Source organism: Drosophila ficusphila, unplaced genomic scaffold (genome assembly GCF_018152265.1).
Source record: "Drosophila ficusphila isolate 14025-0441.05 unplaced genomic scaffold, ASM1815226v1 contig_106, whole genome shotgun sequence".
In the NCBI taxonomy this organism is placed as follows: Eukaryota; Metazoa; Arthropoda; class Insecta; order Diptera; family Drosophilidae; genus Drosophila; species Drosophila ficusphila.
Genome location: NW_025063993.1, coordinates 12,571,918 through 12,584,876, shown reverse-complemented (window position 1 = coordinate 12,584,876; position 12,959 = coordinate 12,571,918). Strand labels below are relative to the sequence as shown.

The window sequence follows — 12,959 nt, the reverse complement described above, 5'->3', positions numbered from 1 at the left end:
GGCACGCGAGGCGCACTCGCACGACATGCACCAGCACAACGTAATCAACAACAACACGCGGAGGAAGACCAAGAGCACCGAGGACATGAACGTGGACACCAGCACGCTTAAGCGAATGCTGAAGCCGATGCCCAGCACCGAGTCGCCGGTGACCTCGCCGGAGATGGGGCGTCGGCGGTACAACTACTACAATGCGAACGCGGCCCAGACATTGGGCCATCCGCCGCACATGCACCAGCATGGAATGGCCATGGGAATGGGTGGCGGCGGCGTCGGCGGCGGAGGAGGTGGAGGTGGAGGTCACCACATCATGAACAACAACACGATGGGCCGAGCCAGCAGTCAGTCGTCGCGCTTCTCCGGTTCGAGGTGGGTGTTTCTCTATTGAATTTACTTGATATAATAGCATACTTAATGGAGTTTCGTTTGTAATCCGCTCAGATCCTCGCATGAAATCGGACGTGGCTATCCGCCGCGCAATCTCTACTTGGAGCTGGAGCGCGAAAGGAGCTGCATCGAGGGTTCCCCGCCCTCGGACAACGTGATGTTCGACAACCAGTGCTATGCCACCACTCCGAGCTCCAGCAATGGCAACTCCGATCAGGATCAGTCCTACGGACAGCAGCAATCCTCCGGTCAGCATCCTCAACAGCAGCAAGGACCTCCGCCGCGATCCTCGCGCCATCAGCACCACCATCAGCAGGCTCCGAATGTGACTCCCACTCCGGGTTCGCCCACTTCGCGGCTGCTCCTCGAGTACGAAATGCATCTGAGGAACACCCTGGCCAAGGGCATGGATGCCGAGTCCTACAGCCTGCACACTTTCGAGGCTCTCCTATCGCAGAGCATGGAGAATCTGGGTGAGCTTGGCCATGGATTTTCCAGATTTTTCTCGCTTTTGTTACTATGTAATTTCATTTTGGTTAACCCTACTATATCGAGGTGCCTCCACTTTTGTTCTCGTTGTTGTGGTAGCTGAACGGTTTGTTTTCCGTTTCTTTCGCTTCGCTTAATTGAATTTCTTTCTTAATTAGCTTTTGGGTAGCGAAATTCACGGGGAATTGTTTCCACCTGTCAGTCAGTCGGTCCGTGGAAGCCAATCGAACCCATGTCAGCGGCCTAATCAAGTCAGGTGCTTTGTTTTTTTGTCGGGGGCAGGTGAACCGCCTAGGAATGGCTTGGTAATCTGATTAAATGGAAACGAGAATGTTCAGCGGAAATGGAATGTTTAATGTTGTAATTGAGAAGGATTGGCAGAGGCCTGAAAAGCCAAACAAAAATGTAAACTTAAAGCTAGAAAGTACGTTGGTGTTTAAAAGAGAGTTTTATATAACAAAAACTTTGATCATTTTAAAAACCTTTAAGATGCAATAAAAGAGAGAATATTATTTTATTTATCAAATATTTTTAAGCTTGAAATCCTTTTCGAATAATAATTGCTTAAATAAATTAGCTTGGGGCTTTTATTAGTTGATTTCTAAAATGTCTAAATTTATTAGAAAAAATGTTCTCTTGCCATTCGGCTTTTTTGCTACGATTAACTTTAGCATTAACATTTACCCTGCAGTTTTCTTAAAGCTTATGTAATTTTGAAAACATTTTAATTACATTCTGTTTTTCTTGATAATATACCATAATTGCTATCCATGTCACGCCATAAAATGCTCATCCATTACTCTCCTCGCATTGCCCACCGACACATGAACAACCAACAACACCACCAACAACTACAACAACAATAATAATAACAACCACAACAACCAACAACCAATCCAACAACCATCATCAGAATTCGCTGAAAGCCTACCCGGATCGAACCAGCGCAGCCCATATCCACTTCGTAGGCGTAAGTAGTTCCATTCCGAAATCCGCACGATCTCTTCCAGATTCAAAGTAATAGCTTACTATCACACGATTTCGAATCGATTCGATGCGAAGCCATATTTGCTTGCCCTAGATTTTGGAATGCCTTCAACTAGGATTGAAATTCTTTTAAATAATTCTATAAAACTAACTTGATATGATTATATATTTTACTCACAGCAAATGCAAAATCATCCACGTTGCCATTGCCGCCACATCGACCATTATCCACAATTCGCGACAAGGAAAGAGATCGCGATCGCGATGGTTACTACAGTGATCGCAATGAGTTGATCAGAGAGAGAGAACGCGAACGCGATCGTGGCTATTTATCAGATCATAATTCCAGGTAAGCTATACTAAATTAAACTAAATTAAAACCTAATCTAACTTTGTAATTATTTTACTAGTTTTTCCAACTCGAGGTGCGCCTCTTGCATTGGCGAATCCGCTCGAGCTCAATGGTTCCGTCACTCGGATGGTTGGCGTTCCGGCAGTTCCACAATTGGATCTGGATCGGGACATGGCATGATGACCCAACAGGTTCCTGGTTCTGGGCACAAGAGATCACCATGGGATTCCTTGCCTTCTTTGAGGCAGGACAGCAGCCTCAATGATTCGGGCTACAAAAGTGCTCGCGCTGATTCCTTAGAACAACGGTTAGTTATTGTAATTTATCATCATTACATATATTTTAATTCGGTATTATTTTTTAGTGCCGAGTTCATACGTCAGGATAGTCTGCGATCAGAGTATTTGAGTGATCGCGAGTCACGCTACGGAATTGTTCAACAGGCTTCCATTGAGAGCACCGATTCGAGGATGTGCTATCTCACTTCATCAGAGGTGAGTACCATTCCCTGAAGGATAATTATTTTTAATTACTTATCTGTTGTGTGAATGTGTGTATTAAAAAGTGATGAATTCATGGCAATTTTCGTACCTACTTTTGTAATAAAAAGATCAGTTTTAATATTGGAAACCAATGTAAAATGAATCAGATTTTAAAACTAGCGCATCTCAATTTAAATGAAGTTAAAAAAATATATATAAATTATTACCTTTTACTTTAAAAAATACTTAAGCCAATAATCGTTTATGAGCTTAGACACTTGTTCAACAACACCTCCCTTTTTCCCCTTAAAGTGCAAAATAAAATTGAAAAGGAGTAGAAATCAACCAATAAAAGTCAGGACTCACCTCAAAAGCTATTTTATCTCATCGGTGGCAGCTTCCTTGACCTCGCCCACATAAATATTAAATTATTCACCCTGAGTAAGCGCGCCCGGCAAGAAACTAGAAAGTCCCCTTCTAAATATTGCATTACCCACTCCAAATGGACTGCCTCCAAATGTAATTTCCCATTCGCAGAGAATGCAATTTCTTTGGCCGAATGCTCGGCATTTGGCATTCGTCATAAGCCAGCAGTATCCGACATCAATTGCTCAAACTCAAACTCAAACTCAAACTCGATTCACATTCAAATTCTCGTTGGCGGATGCCTGATGCCGATGCCGATGATGCTGATGCTCCCCACTCCCAGTTCCGCCCTTTGACCCCTCGGCCCCGCCCCCTTTTGTGGGCTGTGCTATTTATAGAGAGAAGCAACTGGGTCAACAGTGGCAACAGAAGCTGTAACTCTAACAGCGGCGACTCCTCTACCTTCGAATGTTAAATCCGGACAGAGCTCAAGCCGCTGTTAGTCGATTGCGATATATATCCTATATAAACACACATATATATATATACAGATATGCAGGGTATAGGTGGTGCACATAAATATATGCCTTTTATATGTATTTGCTTATTCAAAGCCGAAAAACGGTGAGGCAAATGAGAAGGGAAAGTCAACTGCAGCATAAATGATATTTTTAGTTGCAGCCCCAAAGCTGACCCAGTTTACGTTGATTAAAAACAAACTGCCATACACCGCACACACACACTCACACACACACTTGAACACCTAGAGAGCGAGACAGGCGCAGGACTCTGGAGCCAACAACAGGATGTGAAGCCCCGAAATACTTTCTCTTTTTTTTTGAATTTCCTAACTCCCCGCGATGATAGATGATTTTGTGATGATGATGTAGTTCTTTTTACTTTCTCGTTTCTCCCTTTCCCCTTTCCTTTCACCTTTTTGTTGCCGGCTATATCCGCCCCAAGTGGGCGTGGCCCCGGCATATGCATATTAATTGGCCACTCAAGGAATTTGTCTAGTTAGTGCCAAATTTATATGTCGCCTTGACACTAATGAGCCCTGCAACTCTACTTGCATCTTGGGGCAGCCAAGAAGGGGGGCGGCGATTCCATTGTTACACTGACACATAAATGGAAGAGAGAAAGCTGGATTCTGATTTCGATACCGAGCATCCTGCAGCAAGGACTTTTTCAGCTTTTCTGCAGCGGCGCATGCGCTTTTCCCCCCAGCACTTTCTCTCTCTTGGCGCGGGCCATTGCGATTTTCCAGGCTTTGCCAATTTCCAGCTGCGAAAGCTTCTCTTTGGCCGCCGCTGCTGCTGCTGCCGCTGCCGCTGCTCTGCCGCTGTGCGCTGCTGCGATTTTTCCCAGTGCCGTTCGCGCTCCGCTCCGCTTGCCGCTTTCATTGCTGCTCTGCTGTTTTGCTGGCGCTGCGCTAACTTTTGCTCTGTCGTTTTATAATCAACCGAAATTCGGCGGACTGCCTGTGTGTGTCTGTGTCTGTGTGTGTTCGCCTCTCGCTGCCAATGTGTGTGTGCGTTGCGCGTGCCAGATTTGCAACTTACGAAAATATTGCAATAAATAAAGTTTCCGTGGGAGCCAGCACACACAAAAAGAACCAGAAAACTAACCAGAAAACTTGCTGCGAGAAATTTCCCTGTGCCTTGTCACACAACTGCCACACACACAATGAAAAATTGTGTATAAAAAATTGTTTTAAAATTCAGCCATCGAGCGGCAGTAACTGCAATTTTCTCTCGTACATGTATATGTGATTTTATGTGTGTGCGTGTATGTGTATGTGTGTGAGCGCCGCTCGAAAGTATGCAACGTGTGGAAAAATTCGCTTTATTGCAATTTTGTAGAACGTGAAAGATAGACAGCAAGTAGCAAGCAGCAGAAGCAGCAGCAGCAAAACCCAAAAACCAAAAAACAACAACAACCAACAACAACAACAGCAATCGAGCAAACATCAGTATCAACGCGACAATAATAATAACAATAAAAGAAGGAGCTACGAGCACGTTAAGCAAGTAAATGTCAATAAAAAACCGAAAGAGTAGAGGCCCAATAATGAATGCCTGACAGTGAGTGAGTGAGTGAGTGTTTTATGTGTTTTTGTGTGTCAAGCTGCGATTAAACGCTTGGTTAATCTGCCCCAAAGAACCGCTCAAGTTGCTCGGTTGCCCGAAAAGGGAAAGGTTGCCGTCGCCAGAGCCATTCACATGATAATAAAAGTAAAACTGCCACCGCCGACACACAGCCACACAGAGCAACTCACGCACACAGTGCGTATGCGTAATGTTGATTGGGATGAGTGGCTGCGAAGTGAAGGAGGGGTTAGTGTTAGTGCCATCGTGGCGTATGCGTGATGCGAGCACAAATCTCGGCCTAATGCAGCTCAGGCCAGCTTTCAATTAGTTCCCCGGCCGCATTCGACAAACTGCAAAACTAAGCCCCAAAGAAACGTTCGGTGCAAAAATAGAGCAGCAACTTGTGCTAAATGCGATTAAGAAGAAACCACGTTTTCTTCCAAACACACACACAGTCAGATGTAAGTGTGTGTGAGTGTGCGTAGATGTTGTGTTTTGATAAGCCTGGCAAGTTTTCTATTGCAAATGTGTTTGTGGCCGCCGGCGATGTTTGTGTACGGCTTTCTATGGCTGCCCGAAAAACGGCAACCATTGATAAATAAGTACGGTGATAATGATAATGATGAAGCCATTAGATAAATTCCATGGAAATGGAGTGAAAAGGGTGAAAAGGTTGTCTGTCTATTCCCCAATTGATTCCGAGGGCTTAGTCCGTCCATTAGTGGTCTTACACCCCGCGGGCACATTGAATTTCCTCGCCAGCCAGTGTTCACTGTATGCGAGCGCTGAGCAAACAGAGCTAAAAGTGCTGGGCAATGTTTGAATAATGTAAATCGCCTGCTGCCAGACTTAACATGCCGCTGAAAGCTTCGTGAAAGCTTTTCTGTTAAGTAAGCGAGCGAGTGTAGAGTAGGAAAATGCGGAAAAGAGGGAAAATGGAAGAGGGATGCAGGAGGCTGGGCAGAGGGGGCGCTGTCCTTTGAGGGGGACTTAAAAGCTTTGTGCTGTCCACAGGATGTGGCAATGTGGAAAGCGGCTGAAGGGGAAATAACCAAACCGGGCTGCTGTTAAGCTCCTTATGAGCCCCTGTAATGGGAGAGTCCTGTCCGCTGGTGTGGGCGAGTGCCCCGAGTCCTGCCAGTTGATGAATTTTCAAGAGAGGTCGCCCCTCTTAATTGTGAATTTTTGATACAATTTCTGTGTGTGTCCACTTCCACTTCATCAATTGCACGGACATCATTAGCAGGCGGAAATATTGAGCGGATTGAAATGGATGTTGTTTGATGAGGGATCCCAAAAAAAATAGTTTTTGGCTCCCACAAAATTTTTGTGCTGATAATATAATTTGACTAAACTGTCAGCTCATTGTGTGCATTCAACATTTTTTCTCGCCAACAGCAGCAGAAAGTTTTTATGACACTTTGGCAGGTCAAACTTTTTTCCCCCTTTTCCCTTTCTTTTCTTTTTTTTTTGGGGAAATTGAATGATAAAGTTTTGCAACCCACTCGTTGGGTATTGATTACAACTTTTGCATTTGGCATTCAGCTCGATTGGCTTAATGAGCTTGCATAATTTAAAGTACTTAAATATTTACAATATTGACATTCGCTTTATTTGCATTTGCCCATCCCGAAAAAAAGGCAAAAGGACGAGTCCCCGGGCAGTTCGCGGCCAACAGAATGATCAATCAAATTGATTAATTACCCCCCATGAAGCGACAACACAAACAACACCAACACCAAATTGAACACATTTTAAATGCGTGGCAAGACATTAATTTATGCGACTTTGTGGTTTTTCTGACTGACACCGAAAAGGAGCTGCCCCCAAAAGGCAACAAAGATGAAAAAAAAAAAAAAAGCCGGGGAGGATGACATTCATTAGGCTAAGAACAGCTATCGAGAAGGAAACCTGAGGGCGATTTAGGAAAAAAAAGGAAAAGTGTGTAAACACATAAGCCACTTTCGGACCAGCTTTCCATCCTGTTTTGCGGGATGGCTCTGCTCATTAGCTTTATGTCCTTATCGGGGGAATTCCCTTTTTTTAATTTTGTTTAATTTTCATTTTCGCACCTTTTTTTCTGAGTCGCCGCCTTCGCTTTTCACCCGCTGATATCATTAGGGCAAATTGATGAGCGCGCGCTGCCAAACAGCTGAGGCCACGCAAAAAACAAAAGCTGAAAACTTTTTTCTTTTTGCCACGCCCCCCCACCGCCGCCCGCAGGTGTGTGAAATGCGGGGCAAAAAAAAGGGGGAATCCCCGTGCAACGCTAAATCATTTGGCACACAGCATTTCAAGCAAATTGACGCAGAGCTCACAAAAGGGGGAGAGAAAAAAGAAAACCCTGGGAAAAGGCAACGGAAAAGCTGCTCGGGAAAAAAGGGCCCAGTCAAGAGAGAGATGTTCAGACGTGGAAATTACAATTTGGCTAGAGACGTAACCCCTGTCTGCCCCTTTCTTGCCACGCCCCCCTTTTCTGCTCCACCTCCCCCGCACGCTTGACATTCCATTGACATTTCAATAAGTGAAGAAACTAATTTTTGTATTACAAGCTGCTCGGGGAAAAAGTTTCTCATCTTCAAACTATCGCCAAGACAGGCGAAGGAAGGCTAAGAAAAACTGCAATATTAATTTGCAGCGAGTGCATTAAGGCGGCCGGGGAAGTGGGCGGGGCGGGGCAAGGCTAAGAAAGAGGTGAATCTTACAGGGGAAAGGGGTTGGGGGCGGGGGGGGAGAAAGTCTTCTGCTGCTGTCAGCGAAAGTTGGACGTGGACAGTTGGCCAAACTATTTGACACAAAAATAACAGTTTTCTTATTTGCCGCTGACCAACGAACTGAGTTTTTTCCCATTTCTTTTTCTAGTTTTTTGTTTTTTTTTTCCTTTTTTGTATTTTTTGCCACGTGTTTCTGGCGCAAAGTTTGGAACTAAGTTCCATCCTCTTCTGTTTTTTTTTGTGTGTGCTTCCTCTCCACCGGTTAGTTAGACAGCAGCTTTGATACTCTGGCCTAAAGGAAACGAGAGCTGTCAGCAGAAGTTTGCACTACTCACGCACTCAGTGGGGAGCATATGGGATGCCTTATATATATATATCTATCTGTCTAATGGGACCGAACCATTATCTTATTATTTATTGGGATTTGAAAACTGCATCCTGCCTGCGAAAGCTCCTTGAAAATAGAAGGTGCACGAATTGCTCTTGAGTAAATCTACTTAACATGTTAAAACTACTTTGATATTTTTTTAACTTTACAAGTTTTCTTTCCTTTCTTCACTGGAATAGAAAACTATTGTACGCAGTTCATAAATAATTTTAAATTATTTAGGAGAGTACTTAAAAATGATGTGTTCAGTAAGAACAAAAGATAATTTCTTTTTGGCTTTTGGTTCTTCCAAGCTTTTCAATTGAAGGAAGTATTTTAAATTTTCCTGACCATTGGTCTGTCAGGCCTTTAACTCCTTAAATCAAAATCGTTTAATTTATTACGCCCTTGGAACCATTTCATTTTTTTTTTTCCTTTTTTCTGACCATCAAGGACCGTGCTCACAATTGCATGGGTAAGGATACCCAATATGCCATATCTGTCATGAAGTGTGGATATAAACTGCAGTCCGCTTGTGTTCAATTCCATTCCATTTTTGCTGCAACCGCTTCTTCTGCTTCTGCCACTGCCACTGCTGCTGCCATCTTCCCTGCCAAATGACATTATGAAATGCTAAAAGCCTTGAGCCAAAACTTGTCCAAGTACCAAAGCCGCTGGTGTGGGTTCGGTTTAGCGCAGAAAGCCCGAGTTCAAAAAAAAAAAAAAAAAAATATGAAAAAAAAATGATAGTGGGAGATGAGACTGCCTGGAATTCATTTTCATTTCTCGATAATTCTTTTGGCTGCTGGCCGCATGTGGCACGAATATGAAAGTGGGTGTGTGTGTGTGTGTAACACATGGCCAAGTGGCGAGTGGGAGTGGCCTCCTTTATTTCCCTTTTGCGGTGGCCAAAAGCAGCTCAGAGCATCCCGTTGCTGGCTTATGAAATTTAAGCGCATTTGCCCGGCCAACCCAAATAATAAATGGATCGGTTAAAGTTGCCTGGCACAAAAAAAAAAAAAAAAAAAAAAAAAACCAAGGAAGGAAGAAAACGAGTTGGAACTCATTAATTGCCCCGGGTTACGTGGCATGCGAATGCGAATACGAGTCGGAATACCTGAATGTCCTTGGCTACTTTGGCATAATTTAGGGTCTTTCAACAACTCGATGAGATGCACTCGACGCTCGGGCGCCCTCTGAAAGGGATTTAAAAACACTTACACAACTTTTCACTCACAGTCCTCCTCCTCTTTGCCTTAAGTACGCCCGAGAAGTTTCAAGCCGGCCAGAAATGAAAGCAGAAAAAAAAAAAATAATATGCCCGAGTGCAGGAATAAAAACAGAAAAAAACGTTAACTTTGCACACGGAACTCACAAGGAGTTTGGCAGAGGAGCAGCAACTTTCTCCCGTTGGCAAAGGCAAATTTCACAGAGAGACAGGACTTAAATGAAAGCAAATGACGGGGAAATGAAACCGAGTCGATTTTCATTTCGCCACTTTAATCGAGAAGTACGCACAAACATACACACATACATATACATATACATACACATATATATCCTTCGTATAAAGTGAAAACTGGCAGGGAAATGGATGCCGCGTAAGATGATATCATGCAGCGGAGTTAAAAAGAAACATCAATGAACAATTGAGTGAATGCGCAGGAAGAGCTCCTGAAATTGGGCTGAAGGAAATAGCACTTTCACACACCCATACACCCGCACACACACACACACACACATGCACAGCCGCTCAAGTGCAAATCAAGTTAACCGAATAAAAAGCCGCTTCCTGGCTGCCATTTGGCTTGTTTCAGGCGGCTCCCTTCCTTTTCCTACCAACGCGCCCCTTGATTTCTTCCTTCCTGCTGGGGAACAGGTCCTGAAATGGCAAACGATGTCGTTCCGTTTCGTATTCGCCATTCGCCATTCGCCATTCGTATTCGTTTCGTTTGCCGCCGCCTTTACCTCCATGTCAAAAGATTATACTCGCGCAGTCATAAAAAATAATAAAATGTGCAAAAAACGCACAACTACCAAGGAAAGGGAAGAGGGAGGGGGAGGGGGAAGGGGAAGGGGGTTGTGGGTTGCTAGGGGGATATAAACTTGCCAAGGTTCACATGAGCGCACACATGGACCTCCCCCACTTACACACGCATTTCTTTGTGTGTAACATGTAAATGTCGTTTCGGCATTCGCGCATTTTAAGCTGCCATCCCAAAAACTGCTCAGCACCTCACCGACAAAAAAAAAGAAATAAAAACCCAACCTGAGCAGGTGGAAAATGAAGAGAGAAGAAGGGTAAACTTGGCGGAATGTGAATGCGAATCGGAATCGGAAGCCCAGGACCTTCTTCACCTCGACAGCAGCGGCAGTTTCTCAGGCCTCATTTTGGCACCTCGACAGCTCTTTGCTCCTTTTTGGGCTGATGCCCTCGTAATTGGCATGTGTTCAGCATTTTGTACATTTTTCGCACAGTTCGCAGAAATGCCACGCCCACACTGCCACACAGCCGCACAGCCCGCCCCGCCCTGCTCAGATTACCTGGCCGGCAATGGGGCTAAAGATATGAATATAATTAAATGTTACAACTACATATTTGCATTCCATCTTATAAAGCAATGTTTCCTCCTCGACTGCCTGTGTGCGGGAAAATGTCCTTTGAGGTGTTTTTAGCTGCTTTTTCCGGGGGGTTGGAGGTCGGTGAGAGCACAGGAATAAAGCCATCAAGTAAATTGGTTGGGTCTCTCCGGCTCAAAAGGAAAGGCAAACGAAGAGCAGAGTGCCGCCGAAAAACTTGAATTCCATTTAGCCGCGCGCTTATTGTTGTTGGTCAACAATTAAGGACAATGACAGCGGCAGATTAGGTCCTTAAGTTGAGAAATTAAGTTGAAATTGAAATGCCCAAGATTGAGTTACCCCAAAAAAAAGTTCTTAATGAGGAAAGCGCGCGAAAAGCGGGAGATTGAAGCAAACCAACTAAAGAAAACTCAAATAAAAACTATGGAAAATGTTAAACGAGTGCCTTCATTGCTCGTTGATTGCGAAGGACCAGGTCAGGAAAAAAATGAGAACGAGGGAAGAGAAATAAGTTTTATTATCTTTAATGATGTACTAAATGTAAATTTGAAATGATTCCAAGATAATAACTTCTGCAGAACTTGGTTTAACTGCAGGGAAAAAATTTTCCACTTGAATCTATGTTATATATATTTTTTGAAAGAGAAGTTAGTAAACGGATATATATTTAATCAATCTGACAATATTTCAATTTTAACAAATAGGTATCACTATCTATATGTCCATAGAAAACATGAAAATTTGATTGCCTACTTTCTAGGGCAATTAATACAATATTTCTCCCTCGCTGGTCACTCCATAAACAAGCTCTCAAAAATCCAATTTGCATAACTTTTGGCTAACATCAAATGCCAATTTATCCGCATTCCAGATTGCCAGCTTTATCTCTGTTCGTATGTGTGCGTGTGTGTGTGTATTTTTTACCTTTTCCTGTGTTTATTTGTGTGTGACATTTCAACTAAAATATTGATTTGAATATCTCTGGCACGCAAACAGTAACCATTCTCAATTTCTTCTTTTGATTTTGCCATTGCAGGTAAGCTAATATTCTCATCAATTCTTGCCTTACTCGGCGGTGGTAAGTAAACGATAAATTTTTCGAGCCCAAACAAGTACAAAAGAAAATTGCATACATTTTATGAGCGAGCATGAAAATGTTGCTAATTTATAGTTGGCAATCTCAGCAGGCAAGAGGAAAAGCCAAGGGAAAACTATGGCCGACACCTCAATGGGAGCCAATAACAAAGTTATATAAATGTGCCAGGACATCGGTCGCGTGTGTGTGTGTCATGTGCGTGTGTGTGTGAGAGAGGCGGATATCCGCATGCAAGCCATAACTCAATAAACCATTGTCCACAGCCAAAGAGGAAGACGCAAAAAGAATATAAAACAAAGACAAAACTAAAACCAAAGCTAGCTCAAATGGGCGTCGAGAGCAGGAGAGGGAGGGGCGGGGTTTTTCGGGGGGCCAGTCAAAGATACAATCGAAATGCAGTAACTAGCAGTCGGTCAAGGAAAAGCAGGAAGGGGGAGGTGGAAGGGGATTTTTCGAGGGGGTATTTGAACTGCCACTGGGCGGCGGGAGATTAGAAATGTAAACAAAGCCAAGGAGAGTCGTCGACAATTCTCCACTTCTCCACTTGAGAATGGTGGTCCAACCCCCCTGAAACCCCCTCTAAAGCCTCGCAAACAAGGGAGGCCAGTCTGCGGGGTGGCAAAAGAAATAAACATTAACTGTAATTTAGTGGGGCATTGTGCTTAAGCGTCCAGTCTCGGATTCAGATTCCCATTCGGTTTCGCATTCGGTTTGCTCTATGGCCCTCTCGCTCTCGCCACTCGCCAGCTGTCTCGCTCTGAAATTATGGCCCCATTGTGCACTGGCCAGCAGTCACGCCTCTGTCTGCCAGCCAGCCCCCCTTATACCTCCCTTTATCCCCCCCCATCCCCCCTCTCCACTTTACACCACCCAGTTTAGTTTCAAGTTGCACGAGGCATTTCGTGCTGGTCAAAACGCGGCAGGGAATCACCAGCCATGGGTGGCTATTCCAAATGGAGGGAGGGGGAGGGGGGGTGCTACAGCGAATCCTGGCCAGAAGGCCTGTCAGTGGAGCAATTGTTATTTGCCTGCAGAGGGGGAGAGCAGGG

At 44.2% G+C, this 12,959-nt stretch overlaps 1 protein-coding gene across 4 annotated transcripts in view; it reads left to right on the top strand.

Annotated features, from left to right (window-relative positions):
• The window catches only part of LOC108089721 (protein still life, isoforms C/SIF type 2), a 110,371-nt gene that overhangs the window by 6,689 nt on the left and 90,723 nt on the right, over nt 1–12,959 (top strand). For all 4 annotated transcript variants that reach the window (XM_043207389.1, XM_043207408.1, XM_043207400.1 and 1 more), the window contains exons 7-11: nt 2–369; nt 442–860; nt 2,044–2,212; nt 2,274–2,522; nt 2,580–2,709. In XM_043207389.1, the coding sequence (XP_043063324.1) occupies nt 2–369; nt 442–860; nt 2,044–2,212; nt 2,274–2,522; nt 2,580–2,709 (1,335 nt within the window). The remainder of the gene's footprint in view (nt 1; nt 370–441; nt 861–2,043; nt 2,213–2,273; nt 2,523–2,579; nt 2,710–12,959) is intronic.